Source organism: Onychostruthus taczanowskii, unplaced genomic scaffold (genome assembly GCF_017590055.1).
Source record: "Onychostruthus taczanowskii isolate IOZ18803 unplaced genomic scaffold, ASM1759005v1 scaffold7, whole genome shotgun sequence".
NCBI classification, from domain to species: Eukaryota; Metazoa; Chordata; class Aves; order Passeriformes; family Passeridae; genus Onychostruthus; species Onychostruthus taczanowskii.
The window spans coordinates 4,891,001-4,905,160 of record NW_024504786.1 but is presented as its reverse complement, the minus strand read 5'-3'; the positions used below and the strand labels follow the sequence as shown (position 1 = coordinate 4,905,160).

At 37.5% G+C, this 14,160-nt stretch overlaps 1 protein-coding gene across 5 annotated transcripts in view; it reads right to left on the bottom strand.

Moving 5' to 3' along the window:
* EPS15 (epidermal growth factor receptor pathway substrate 15) overlaps positions 1–14,160 on the bottom strand; it is a 68,823-nt gene that overhangs the window by 1,986 nt on the left and 52,677 nt on the right. For 3 of the 5 annotated variants that reach the window (XM_041421375.1, XM_041421376.1, XM_041421373.1), the window contains 9 exons: positions 12,255–12,452; positions 11,619–11,693; positions 11,190–11,280; positions 9,873–9,908; positions 8,822–8,958; positions 7,135–7,204; positions 5,859–5,935; positions 4,791–4,953; positions 1,790–1,968 (listed from right to left, as the gene is read on the bottom strand). In XM_041421375.1, the coding sequence (XP_041277309.1) occupies positions 1,790–1,968; positions 4,791–4,953; positions 5,859–5,935; positions 7,135–7,204; positions 8,822–8,958; positions 9,873–9,908; positions 11,190–11,280; positions 11,619–11,693; positions 12,255–12,452 (1,026 nt within the window). Of the gene's footprint in view, positions 1–1,184; positions 1,222–1,789; positions 1,969–4,790; positions 4,954–5,858; positions 5,936–7,134; positions 7,205–8,821; positions 8,959–9,872; positions 9,909–11,189; positions 11,281–11,618; positions 11,694–12,254; positions 12,453–14,160 lie in introns of all 5 variants that reach the window. The other 2 variants (XM_041421374.1, XM_041421377.1) reach the window with 2 other exon arrangements.

The following is a 14,160-nucleotide window of genomic DNA, read 5'->3' as shown; positions in this document are numbered from 1 at the left end:
TCAGTTTAAGGGACAATTAGTTTTTCAATAATTTTACACATTCTACTCTTTAAATATTACTTGTTTTGTAGTTGTAATAGACTACCTTGGCTTAGTCTAAGGTTTAAGTACTAAGAAGTGCACTGAAGCCATCAAAAGGATGTATTTTAATGAAATATGCCATGTTTCAAATTTCAGTATTAAGTTTCTAAAACATTACTGAGCAGAAAGTGCTATAATTTAAATACAGTTTTATTTGGTTAAATACCAGTCCATACAAGAAAAACTTTGAATAAATCAGGAGAACATTTTGCAAAGCACACTCCTATTCACACTGTAGGCCATCCTGATTTATCCTGCTCTCATTAGGGATGACTTTTCAAGGTGAAAATGACTGCAAAAATTTAGGTGTAGACTGACTGTTTCTGACTGTGTAGATGACAAATATCGCTGCCAAGAAGCAGCAAAATGATAAGGGTAACTGTAGAGTTAGAAGCCTGGTAGTAATACAGAGAAAAGTCAGCATGATATTAGAGGGGGAAAAAAAGAACAGATTATTTCCACAGACGAGAATTGATTGTGAACTAAATACCTCTGGTACAATGATTATAAATCAGAAAGAGATAAGGGTATTATCTTAAATAAAACACAAAAGATTATGCTAAAGTTTCTTCCTAGCAAACATGCAGAAAAATTAAGAGGTAGGTGAAGCCCCTGTCCTCACGGATGTCCCAGCATTAACTGAAAGGGTTAGAGGTTAGAGACTCCAGGTCTCTGCTTTGAGCTCCTTCTTGGGGAAATAAAAGCAGAAACAGCTGAGTTTTCTCCATAGTGCACTCAGTATTTCCAGTAATTGCAGCTGGAAAATAACACTATTTCCTTCACAAAGATAATAAACATTTTTGCAACTCCTCCAAAGTGGCTTCTCAGTCTCCCTAACTACTGCCACGGATGGATAACCACATTTCGGAAGTCACCATGCTCCAAGACACACCAACCAGTGCAAGTCTACTTTGAGAGCCTGACAATCCTTAGTTTACTTCAATCAAGCATGTAGCTTATTAGGCCTGAACAGAGAGAGCAGTATGGTCAAGGTACTGTAAATGCAAATTGCATTTAACAGGCTTGAAAGTGAGATGATGCCTTTCAAAACTTCTACTTGCAAAAGCTCAAAAGAAGAAAATAATATATAGGCATGCACAAACCTTTAGATTTGCTTCTACTGCTTGGACACCACGACTTCTATGAAATGAATTCTGGTTATAAAGAGACACTTACTATTTTACTTCATTGTGCATAAGTCTGGAATTTACTAACCATTCAAAACTCATCAAATTATATTTCCTTAACATACACTGTAATGAGGCTGTTTATCAGTATTTCAGTACATTAAAATTATGACCAAACAGTTCAATGGCAGTTAAATTAAAATCACATTTTGGTTTATTTTTAATTGGGTAGTTAACAGTGTGCTTCTTATAGATGTATAATTTAAATCTGCTGCACACATTGATAAAATGGACAATCCCTAGAACATAGATTTTTTGAAATCCTCTCCTCTAAAAGCTAGAAAGTCTCCATGAAAAAAGGCATAAAACAATGCAATTTAAACATTAACTACAACATTTTGCAGCATTTTGTTTTAGGACAGCCTCAGCTGTAAACTAAATGTAAACTCTGTTTTAACTAGAGGCAATATCCCTTGTGTACATGGGATATGTTTTAATAATTTAAATTAGTCTGAAGATTTTAGTGTGAACATTCCAAAGCTGCCATTATACTGAAACAAATGTAAAAAGTGTTTACTCACAGTACTGAAGTTTGCAAAATTGTTGGGGTCAGCCTCTTTACTGATGCTGGTGGGAGCAAATGGATCACAGAATAGATCTGCTTCTTGTTCTTTGGGAATGTCTGGGGTGGGGAAAGGCTGAAATGGGTCGCTCGACTTAAAGGAATCTGAAGAGTCTATTTGATTGATAGGTCTTTTCCCTTAGATTGAAATGAATTTAAAATGAATTTCAGATAGCAGGTAATAACATGCCAAAACTAGTAAAAAAAACCCCAAACCATTCAAAAGCTACTTAGAGCATAACCTCTTCCCACAAACTAGTGGAGCTGTAGTTTCAGAGGAAGGGTTGCCAATTTAAAAAATGAGGGTACAGCCCACACTTTCTGAAAGGGTAATCAGGTAAAAAGGAACACATGTATGTTAATGAGTCAGGAACACAGCTGTATATAAATTAACTGTTTTGGAAAGAGGATTTCTAACAGTTTTGAGCACCTACTCTGTTGGCACAGTATTGTTTTCTGGTTATCAGCTCTCTTTGATCATTCCAACAAGGCTCTTTTATTATTTCTTTGGATTAAATTAGCACAATTTTATTCAGAGAGCAGAAATACATTACATTTATAAGTTTTCAAAACACTATGACTCTGTTGGCACAGTATTGTTTTCTGGTTATCAGCTCTCTTTGATCATTCCAACAAGGCTCTTTTATTATTAGCACAATTGTATTCAGAGAGGAGAAATACCTTACATTTATAAGTCTTCAAAACACCATATCCTCTCCCTATGCTAAGACCAGGAATTTCTGCAGTTTAAAACAACGAGTATGATAACAAGCAATCACAGGCTGAGCTGTTTTGTTAATTTTTGCAGAATCAGGGACAAACCCCCACTTACTCTGTTGGGTTTTCTTCAGCTTAACCCCAGTCAACTTTCAGCACCACTGAGGACACTAACCCACATACTGCCACGAAGAGCTGAGCTGAATTCCACCCCACCACTCCCTCTGTATGTTACTGTTTACACAAGAGGTTTCACTGCAGTTTCTTGAATGCTACTACCAGATTCTGCAAGTGGTTCCACACTTGCAGTGGCTGTATTTTAAAACTTGCTTCTGTTTCCATTTCAGATTAAAACTACAGAATTGAACAAAGGTGCTTATTATTTCACATATCACCTTTGAAAATTAGTCTGAAATTACTTCATAAGAGCAAAAGAGATTCTCATCTGGCAATGATTTAGAGTTTGGAGAACATCCCCTGGGAAATATATGATTTACTTAGACACTTCCCAGATAACCCTGCCATCTCTCTCACTGATGATGTTCTACCCATGTATCACTGATGGTACTGTGCTGCCCCATCCCTGGAAGTGTTCAAGGCCAGGCTGGATGGAGCAACCTGCTCTACTGAAAGGTGTCCCTGCCTGTGGCAGGGGCTTGGAACTGAATGATCTTTAAGGTTCCTTCTAACCCAAACCATTCCGTGATTTTACACTTCTGTTACTCACAAATAATGCCTGCCTATTTCTTGAAAAATGTAGGAGAAGCATCTCCAAATGACAACCAGGGAATTTTATTTCTGCACAGGAAGAGTTAATAATTGTAAGAATACAAAATACACAATCACCAAATCTTCTCCAAAATCAAGAAATGGGAGTGTTTATCAGTACCTAGAGAAGCAACAGAATTCACAGACAACAGCCCTTCTACACACTTTCCAGTAGAGAGAAGAACTAAAAGAAAGATTTTTAGGTATTTCCTTGAAAAACCATTCCATTGTTTCAAATCAAACCACAGAAGTCATCAGAAATAATTACATGTAAGTACCTCAGATTTTATTTCCATTAGGAAAATAATTAATTGGGAACAGTTATCAAGATAATCACATTTTCAGTGTGCATATCAAAACCACCTATTTTTTTCCTAATTATCTGTTGCTGAGGATGCTGCTGCTCCACCCCTAAAAGCTTGCCTTCCAAAAGTGCACCATGTCACAGCCACTCCCACAGAATCAAGTCAGAAATCCTTTTTATGTTTAAATAAGGACCAACATCAAACATTCAAATTATCATCACTTGCCATGTCAGCTGTTTTAATGTTATTTCCAATGGAAATGATTACTTGCAAGGCATTAGCATGAACCAGATGTCACACCAACATTAGAAATGAAACAGCTGAGTGAGTTTAAACTTCAGTATCAGCACTCCTGTATCTACTGAGCTCCCCTTCTTTTGAGGAAAACATGAATACACATTTAAGTTTCATGTCAGTTTCTTAAAACACCTTAAGACTTATCCACTTAGTGTAACAGTGAAACAAATGATGCAGTAGAGTTTTTTAAAGACAATGAAACAGAGGACAGAAATTTATAAAGGAATACTAGATTTTCCTATGTTTGCAAGAACAAATTGAGAGTGAGGAGCCTGTTGTAATATGGTCTTGTTGCAAGCACAAGAAGGTGCTGTTATGCATGATAATCATGGCCTTTTCTGGAAAGCAAAGTGGTTTGTGCCATGGAACATCCCAGAAACTCCTCTATCACTGAGGAGAAAACAGCCCAGGGAACTTGGGTTTATTACTGTTACTGCTACAGATCTCTGGCAAGGTCACCTAGAAAAAGTTAACCTGAAAACCTAAGCCAGTTCTTTAACCCTATTTAATTCATTTTGCATTAAATCCATCTGTGTTGCAATGTAAAAAACACACTAAATTCTCACTTTAAGCATAATTTAATTCAAGATTCACAGTGTAGCACGTTAGCAACCATTTAATTTGCAGGTACGCTGTGTTCTTGAATACACTTGTAACAAGTCTTTTTTCCTGTTTTTTAAATCCTTTGTGTCTTCAAACTCTGATCCCAAACACCGTGCAAAACTTTGAGGAAACGATCAGGAACGGACTTGTTTCACATCTTGCTCATTCATTTTAAATTCAGAGCCTTTACCCTCCCCTCATAATTCCTGTCCCTCTGCCAACATGAAGCAGCTGACTGTTTCACCATCTCAGAGATGTGTCAGCTCTTACCAGGTGGTGGTGGACAGGGCCTGGTGGGAGTTCCTGTCTTAGGGGGCAGTGCAGGAGGAACATCCTCATTTTTAGCTGGTGCTTCCTCAAAAAGGTTTTTAGTTATGGTGACACTGCTGACAGAGCCTGATGTGGAAGAGCTAAAGGGATCCTCGTTGTTGGCCTTCAAAAAACAAAACAGCAACACACACATTTTCAGTGCAGTGCTACCAGACATTCTCTTCAATAATACAGTATTAAATCAGAACTAAAAGTTTGGACTAAGACGAAAGAAAATACTTCTGTTTGTTTTTACACAAATCCACATACTCCAGAAGATTGAACAGAAAGAAAAATCAGGAATGGTTACTGTGTACAACACTATAAAGCTGAAAGCAGATGAACGTGCAAAAGTAATACTTTTGCTGCTAAAATCATCAAATTTACAAATAAATTATAGTATCACTGGAAATAGAGAGAAAATACTTATCAAGCCGAAAAGATTGCATTGCATTCTTCACAGAATTTCAGGACAATTTGCTATCAAGACCTTTTTTTCAAGCAAATCAGCCATTATAAATGTTTAGTAGTGGCAAAACTGTAATGAACTGAGTAAGCTTTGCCTTGTCACTGCAGTTTCATGCATTTTCTGTGAGTAGCAGCAGCTCCATATTACCTTTGACAGCGTGCTGAAGTCAGCAAAGCCACCTTCAAAGGATTCACTTCCAAACAGGGAGGCAAAGGGGTCTGTAGCTAAATACACAAATCAAGCCAAGAATAAGATTAAAAGTTAAATATAAAAGACTGAAAAGAAAAATTCTCAAAAGTAATACTTTTGCTGCTAAAATCATCAAATTTACAAATAAATTATAGTATCACTGGAAATAGAGAGAAAATACTTATCAAGCCGAAAAGATTGCATTGCATTCTTCACAGAATTTCAGGACAATTTGCTATCAAGACCTTTTTTTCAAGCAAATCAGCCATTATAAATGTTTAGTAGTGGCAAAACTGTAATGAACTGAGTAAGCTTTGCCTTGTCACTGCAGTTTCATGCATTTTCTGTGAGTAGCAGCAGCTCCATATTACCTTTGACAGCGTGCTGAAGTCAGCAAAGCCACCTTCAAAGGATTCACTTCCAAACAGGGAGGCAAAGGGGTCTGTAGCTAAATATACACAAATCAAGCCAAGAATAAGATTAAAAGCTAAATATAAAAGACTGAAAAGAAAGTTCCCACTACTATTATTACTAAATAGCAACTATTATATATTTTACAACTTAAAGTAATTCAAGTGAAGTATTTTATGTGGTGAGCACTTCAAATTATTAAGTAACTTTTTAAAAAACTCTAAGTGTCAACTTCCAATTAAGAACAATAAATCTCCTGAACTGAATTACTTCAAAAGAAATATTGGTATGTTTTCCTACATAAAAAAAATACTAAATTCCACTGAAAGTATCAAATAACCATACTACTGGAAATGTTCTACTGAGATACATGTATGTATACACACAGAGGTGTTTTTTGTGTGCATACAGCCATAGACATACAGACATATATATATATATATATTATATGAACATGAATACATACATGAACATGAACCAGAGCTCTTTTCTGACTGCAGACTCACTTGTGGAATCAAGCACCTGAACTTCGTATCATCCCAGACTAATTCAACAGTACCTTTTCATTCTCATGTGCCTAAAATATGTGAGAACTGCTACTGTACTGTACATACTCACTTCTGCATCTCTAATAACCAGCATTTTTTTCCCTACAATTAAAATGAACAGGTTTACAATACAAAATCACACACAGATTCCTGTTTTGGATTATCACTTGTCAGTGCAGTTTAGGAAAATAGGAATTCAGAGCCTTCCCTAAAACATCTTTAGCCCTCAGATGAGAGAGGCTCACAGAAGGAGCAAACTTGAGCAGTAAAAATTTTAAGTGGAGGAGTTACTGTATTCCCCATCTACTCTGGTGGTGCAGAGCTATCCTTATGTTACTTACACAGTAACATGAAATCTCTGAAAACAACCCTAATGGGAAGAAGCACAGACCATCCAAATAGCCCAAACACTTGAATCAGGAACTGTCCCAGTTTCAGTAAAGCAGAGGAACAGTTTTTGTGGAATCAGTCTTCAGTGATACACACTACAGACAGACAAAGTCAATTTTGGGTTATAAACTTCCCCCCTAAAAACAGGCACCTTATGTCACACTTTCTGGGAAAATTCAGAACACATGGGAAATCCCTCTAATGCTCTGTTGCAAATTCAGTAAAAAGACTAAAAACAAAAGCAAGCAAAAGCAAAAATAAAACCCAAGAAGCTTGATAATGTACAATCTACTTTTACCTAGATCATTTGATGTAGTGACAGTGGTTCCACCAGGAGCAAAAGGGTCATTCTTCTTTGATATCTCTGTCTAAAATAAAAAATTCCTTTGGAGGGAAATTTGTTTTCAGCTTAAAAGATTCTTCAATCTAAGAATACAGTCACCATTTATTTTAGTTTAGAAGTTGTAAGATAACATATTCTGGAAATAGCTTTTATCAGCATCAGTAAACAAGCCTATTAATAGAAAGTCTTCCTCTCTGTTTTGATTAATACTTTGAAAGGATGGGGAAAAGGTACAATATGTGCAATACACTTGGTAACAGCTAATGCAATAGTCAAGAATATCTACTGCTCATTTTGGTCTCAGATTTCTACAACCAGAGCCGTCTTCAAGGAGATGTAAGATTTCAACACTCCAGAGAGGTGTGGTAAAGCATTTAGGAGGAGTGCATAACTTCAGTTCTGAAGTACACATCTCAAGAATCCACTCCTAATCCCACACCACAGCTCTGACCTCCCTGGTTTTTTCTTCCTTTGGACTGTAATAAGACCAAGAATTGATTACATTAGAACATCAAGACTTTGAAAAGGATAGTGTGCTGAGTACTACAAATTGCAGAACTCTAATTTTTAAGGCTGGAGGTGTAGGCTGTGGTACGAAATATGACCTTGAGGTCTGCACAATGTGCACACCATGGGGAAGGGCAGTACCACCACTGGCAGGTGCAGTGACTTCTCACTCTTGGCTGCTGTGGGTCCTCCTCAGGCACACTCTACAGCCACTTAACTTGCTTCTTAATCCACATGTATCTGAGTTTTATAAATGTCTATGCATGTTTTATGCACACACAAAGCTGAAGTGAGGCATGAACAGAAACAGCACTGAAAAGGAAAGGTGATGGCAAAAGAATGGAGACAAAATTAATGGCATGAAGAATTTCAGCTGCTTAAATTTTTGTCTATCAGCTTTAAATATTACATATTCAACGAGTTCTAGTCTACACCAATGAGAGTTTTATGCCCAACTTTACCTTATTAAAGGCTCAAGAGTGTTCAGTCACTGCTCATTTATACTGTGAGCTAAAAGTTACACTGAAGTACCCTTGAAAGAGGTGCATTCAGTAGGTAACCCCAGATCACAAGAGACCTTTGGTGATTCTTATTTAAAAAAAACAAACCAAAACCTAAACATACACCTATAGAAAAATGTGACTTTTCTGAGGGGAAACCCCATACACCACATCACATTTCAGGTAAAATACAGCACATAGTTCTTGATCCTTTAGTGTGTGGAGGCAAAAATCAAGTGTCTGAACACAGCCTGGTGAGGTTGATCCTGGCTTTCTTTCCATTTATTATGTTCCACCAACTAATAGAGTTGTTGGAGAGCTCCAAAGCTTAACAGAGCTTAAGTAATTTTTAAATAATAACAGAGCTTAAGTCATTACTATCAATGCTCTTAGCTGTGGAGCAATGAAGATCCACAATGAAGTACTTTAACATGTTTTTATTTTTACTTCTATTTCATCTGTGACTATTTCTAGAAAATAGGACCCAAAAAGACAAAGACAGACCTGGGGAATCAGAGGTAACCTTTATATGATTTCTGAATATCAATTTTTTAAAGCATGTCTAAATGTACAAACCAGGTTATTTTATCCAAGTCACATGGAGAAAGCAGTAAAAGGTGTGACACCAGACTTACTGTGGTATTATTACTGTTGTCTGCAGAGCTAAATGGATCAGTGCCAGCAGTCACAAAAGGGTCGGTGGAGGATTGCTTGAAGAAAGAGTCAGCTGCAAAAGGGTCTGAGCCTTTGAAGGGATCACCGCCAAAGGGATCTAAAAAGTAAACATCTCCCTAATATTTCTGCTTGCTTTACTTAGCTGATATCTTAAAATCTAAACAATGTATCAAAAAACACCTTTTTTCATACTGCTGCAAAGTGACACATTTAAGACCAAGGACCTTTGAAACAGGAAATTCGCCTGCGAATAATTTAATTTGACCTTTGAAACAGGAAATTCGCCTGCGAATAATTTTAATTTTAATAATTTAATTCGCCTGTGAATAATTTGTATTCTGTGATTCAGAACATCAGACAAGGCAACGTTTTCTGCACATCATGAAAACAGCAGTTCCAGAATAATCTCAGCATATAGGTTCTTTAACCAAGTCCCTAAAAATGAAGCACTTACAAAACCTAATGCTCCTAAGAACCCTCCTGCCCTCTCCTGCACTTCCCAAGCCCAACCGATGTTTCTTATTTGGCACTTGGTGCTCAACCCTATTTTACTATTGCTGTCCCACTGGTTATTTGGTTTTTTTGCCACCAGTAACTTCACTCAGGACCAAGCAAACAATTCAATGACGTTGCCTATACAGTTGATGTAAAGAGAGACTTCCCACCTGTTCAATACTTGATTCCAAAGGAAGTTGGTTAAGAGCCTTTAGAAGAGCACAGTTCTACTACTTTGCAAATAAAACAGGCAGCAAGTGTTTGGGGCCTTCTGTTCATCACCATCACATACTTAAATCCCAGCTAAGGAACTTCCAACAGGAGCAAAATTCACTGGCAATGGACTTCTCTAAAAAGCTTTTACACAAGTGGCCAGGTGCTAATGTCACATATATTCTATCATGACTTTTTGTGGCATTTCCACCTACTTTTTACCTCTGAAAGTGGTGACAATTTTCCCCACTAGCAACAACCATTTAGAGAAACAAACACATTATGGGTTATAAAGTTACTTACCAATTTTTCCAAAAGGGTCATCTTTGAAGGGATCATCTGTTCAAAAGGAAAGAAATATTCATTAAAGAGCTTCTTACCATCATGAGACACACACAGAATCAGCCATCTCCAAGCTGCACTTCCGCTGGCTGTTGTCCACAAACACCCACATTCTGCAGTACTACCACTGCAGTAATCCAGGCCAGCTACTGAGATGAGTGCCAGGTTTGTTTAATTGTCACAGACACTGTGGATGGTACTCCTAAGTGTTCACTTCAGTACTGGATGCATGATCCCAACTCATTTCTACTTTCTCACGCTCATCTGAGAGACAGATATCCTGTCTCTTAGCTGTGGGTATCTACCCCTGAGTACACTGAGTGCTCAAAGCCTAAAAATTTAGTTCTTAACACACAGGCCTCTTTTCTTCTGAAAGAAAGGCCTTGTCATGTGCTGTAAGACCACTTCAATATAAACAAAAATGAAGCAGTATTGACTCAGAAACATTCAAGCTGTTTTAAATTAGTTTAATTTATTAATTTAAAATATTCAATCTGCACTGACATTCTTTCAGAAGCCAAGTGATCTGAAACAAATTTAGCTTATTTTCCTTTCAAAGCAATACAAGCTAAATTGATCAGACCATGTTGATCTGAAAGGGTGTAAAATCATATTAATGTGGCTGAAAACATCTGCTTCAGCAGTTAATTCAAATTAACTCCCCTTTCCCAATTGGCTGCATATAGGCAGATCATTCCTTCCATAAAAAATAAGAGCACAGCAACATCATTCGTCAATGGCAAGTTCTTAAAATAAAACCCAGCACTTCCACAAGATGAACAGATGGTGCAGCTCCACATTACCTTGTTCTGAGAGCCAAACTCCCCAGAAGTAGGCCACAGCCATTCATTCTGAACCACCCACACCCTCCCCAGAGCACAGCCCAGAGAACCCTCTGCTGACCTGTTTGTGGACTGGGGCTGTCAATCAGATCACTGACACCACAAATATCACAAGCCTGCCCACACCTTTACAGCCAAAATGCCACCAGGGCAGAGGCAAGGAGGGGATGGGGAAGAGCAGTCCTCATGCAGAGCAATGAGGGAAAGGAGCAATTTCCAGAGCTCATTAGGAAGCCCAGATCAAGGAAGGAGAAACACCCCAGAACTCTCATTTCTATCATTTCTATTTCTATAATGCTATTGGCTCCACGCTCCTGTCACCCACACATCTTCAGATTTATTCTATAAAGAGCAGTCTCAAGGTGAAGATGAGTCAGATGCATTCACACAAGAGCTGTATCTGCAAATCTGCACTTAGAGAGAAATGTTTACTTACTGCCAACAAAAGGGTCAGACTGGAAGAACTCTAAGCTGGCTTCAGAAACTAGATCAGGCAACGGATGAGATTCAGCATCAAATGGATCTTCCTGGGCAATGCAGGCAGAGAGAAACATATTAAATTTTTAAGACTTGCAACAATGGAAAACACTTATGTCATCTCCTGTTACCATTCAGTGGTTTCTTACAGCTTTAAGCAAAGAGACAGCTGGAATTCTATATAATTCATCAATGGAGATCCAAAATATTGTTTAACAACCTGCCTGCTACACAAGATGAAATGTTTTCAAGACATCACACTAAATAAAACCAGAAGGAAGTGACAATTATTCCTCTGCTGTTGTATGACCATCATGCAAACCTGAAACAGTTTTAACCAGTATTTTTTTAACCTACTTTTTCCTTCCCCAAACCTGAAGAAACTCACTTTTTTGGTAACAGATGCAGCTGGGGTCTCTTTCTCTTCTCCTACAGAGACTGCTGATTCAGGACTATTCCTTATCTGTAAAAGGGTAAAAGCAATTCACCATAAATAAGTAAATACAAGACTGCACAATAAAATTTTAAGTTTTAAATAGAATCACAGAATATAAAGAGGCATACTTCAAAAGGTTCATACTTATTATAGCACATACTTTAGTATTCCATAAACCCTGTAAAAGTTAAAAAAAATGAATCAATCATGAATCTACTGAGACATAAGGAGGAACATTTAAAGCAAGACAGTTTTAGATTTTCTGTACTTTTCCTTATTCTGCTCTCATTGCACCAAATGGAGACAGCTGCTCTCCTTTAATGTTAATTCTGCTATTCAATTTATGATAGTTTGCTTTGGAAATAAATACAGAAAAAAAATGTTACTGCTGCTTTCCAGGCAAACTAAAATTACCTCCTTTTCTGCTTATGAACTTTCAGATATGTGGAAACACAGTCCGTCAGAAAAACACCCTGAAATTTCAGTTGTGCAAGTGTTTAAAAACATAATCAATCTTGGTACATTCTTAACTTATTCCAACTTCACAGCTGCAATGCATCGTGATCAAGCAGGCAAAACACTACTCACTGGAGACACACAGTTTGTTTGCTCCTCTTCTGCTATGCTTTCCCTCTCAGCATTCTCATTAAGGTTTGCAGTTTCACTGCTGCTGTTGCTAAGACTAGAATGATCCACAGTTCCATTAACAAGTGTACTATGGGGCTGAGAGTGCCATCTAAATTGGTTATTTTCCAGTTCTTTCAGCTCAAGAAGCTTTGTCTGCACCTGTAAGCAGAAATAAATGTATTAGCATCAGTTATGGCAGCACATGGAAGCCAGTAAATGGACATCCCCTCCTAAATATAAGGTGGGTGATATATTTCTGAAAATCTTATTTTCAAAAGCAAATATAATAAAAACCTGTTTCATCAACCTATGGGGGAAATTTGGGAGATAAGCAGAAATCTTATTTAGCAGAAGTGCAGAGTGGTTGAGGGACACACATTTTGCCAAGGAAGAAGACTGTGTCACTGGCAACACCAAAACTTGTTGCCATTCAAACCCATCAGAAAAGTTGCAAAGCTTTCAGGGCTTTTTTTTTTTTTTGTTTGTTTAGTTTTGCTGGGAAGTTTTAGTTAGGCTTTTCTTTTCTTATTTTTGTTTTGGACTAGGGTTTGTGTGTGTGTGTGTGGTTTGAGGCTTTTTCCTAGATTATGTATTTGCAATTTCCTTAAACTCAAAATTAAAAAGGCTGCTTTATCAGAACTCTCATCTTTCAAGAAGGAACATTATGATTTCATTATCATCTCCCACATGACTTTTGAAGTCTACAAAAGCCAAGTATATCTTCCTAAGCAGACACTTATATTCATCTGTAGTTATTTCAGCAATATGCTTAATGCAGTGCCTTACAGCAAACATTTACAACCAACCTGCCAGTTATGAAGGAATTACTGGAACTGGCAGGTTATGCAAAAGAATGAACCTAGTCCAGATATTTGGGTGCAAAATCCCACTGAACTCTGCTAGCTCAGCCACCTAACCGAGTTATTGGGGCATCAGCAAAGACACCACCAGGTGCCTTTCAAGTTAACTGACCTCAAACCAGCCATTAGATAATCTTGTCTAAAGCACCAAAGCACCTACTGTTCCTTATTTAGGAGACAAGAGCAATAAAATCAGGAGTACTGCTATAGAACCCAATGAAAAAAAAAAGTCTGTAGTACAGTCAAGCATAACCACTTATATTATCAGTCTCAAACCTATTCATAGCAAGCACCTCTTGCCATATGAAAACACTGCAGTGGTATAACCTTCTCTCCAGCTGTGATGAAATGATGAAAAAATCCATTTGTTTACTTCTCACTTTCTAAACTAAAAGCCGTATTTTAAAATTATGAATTTGTAAGACTCATTAGCAAGTTACAGATGTGAATTGTGTGAAATTACCAACCCTGAAGTCAGCCATTTCTGGGGTTCACAAGCAGGTTTTGCCTTTTGTTTTCAACCTGGTATCAGTGTGAGTGGCTAATACATAACACAGCTGGCAACAGGGAAGGAGAACCATGAGGAAAGGGTGTGCAAGCTCAGGCATCACCAAAGTTATAACAAATCTCTGATTACAGACAGAAACTGGAAATGTTGGTGCAACAGCAGCCACTTCAAAGCACTGGGCTCTCTGCCTCTCAGGGTCTCATCTCAACCCAATTTCTTCTTCCATCCACCCCACTTCCCCCCCTCAACAATGCACTAAGTAAATGCTATCAGTAATTTTATACCAACTTCATACCAATTAAAAAACAGTGAGAGCATGCCCCAGGCCAGTTACTGAAGATTAAAACTTCAATAACTACTGGACACAGAGAATTGAAGTCTGCATCATCCATTTTTCATTCATTACATTATGACAAATTATTTATGGACTATAATAAATTAATCCCTTTAATGAATAAAAGAAAGGCCATGAAGTATTTTGAATGACTTAAGTCAGCCT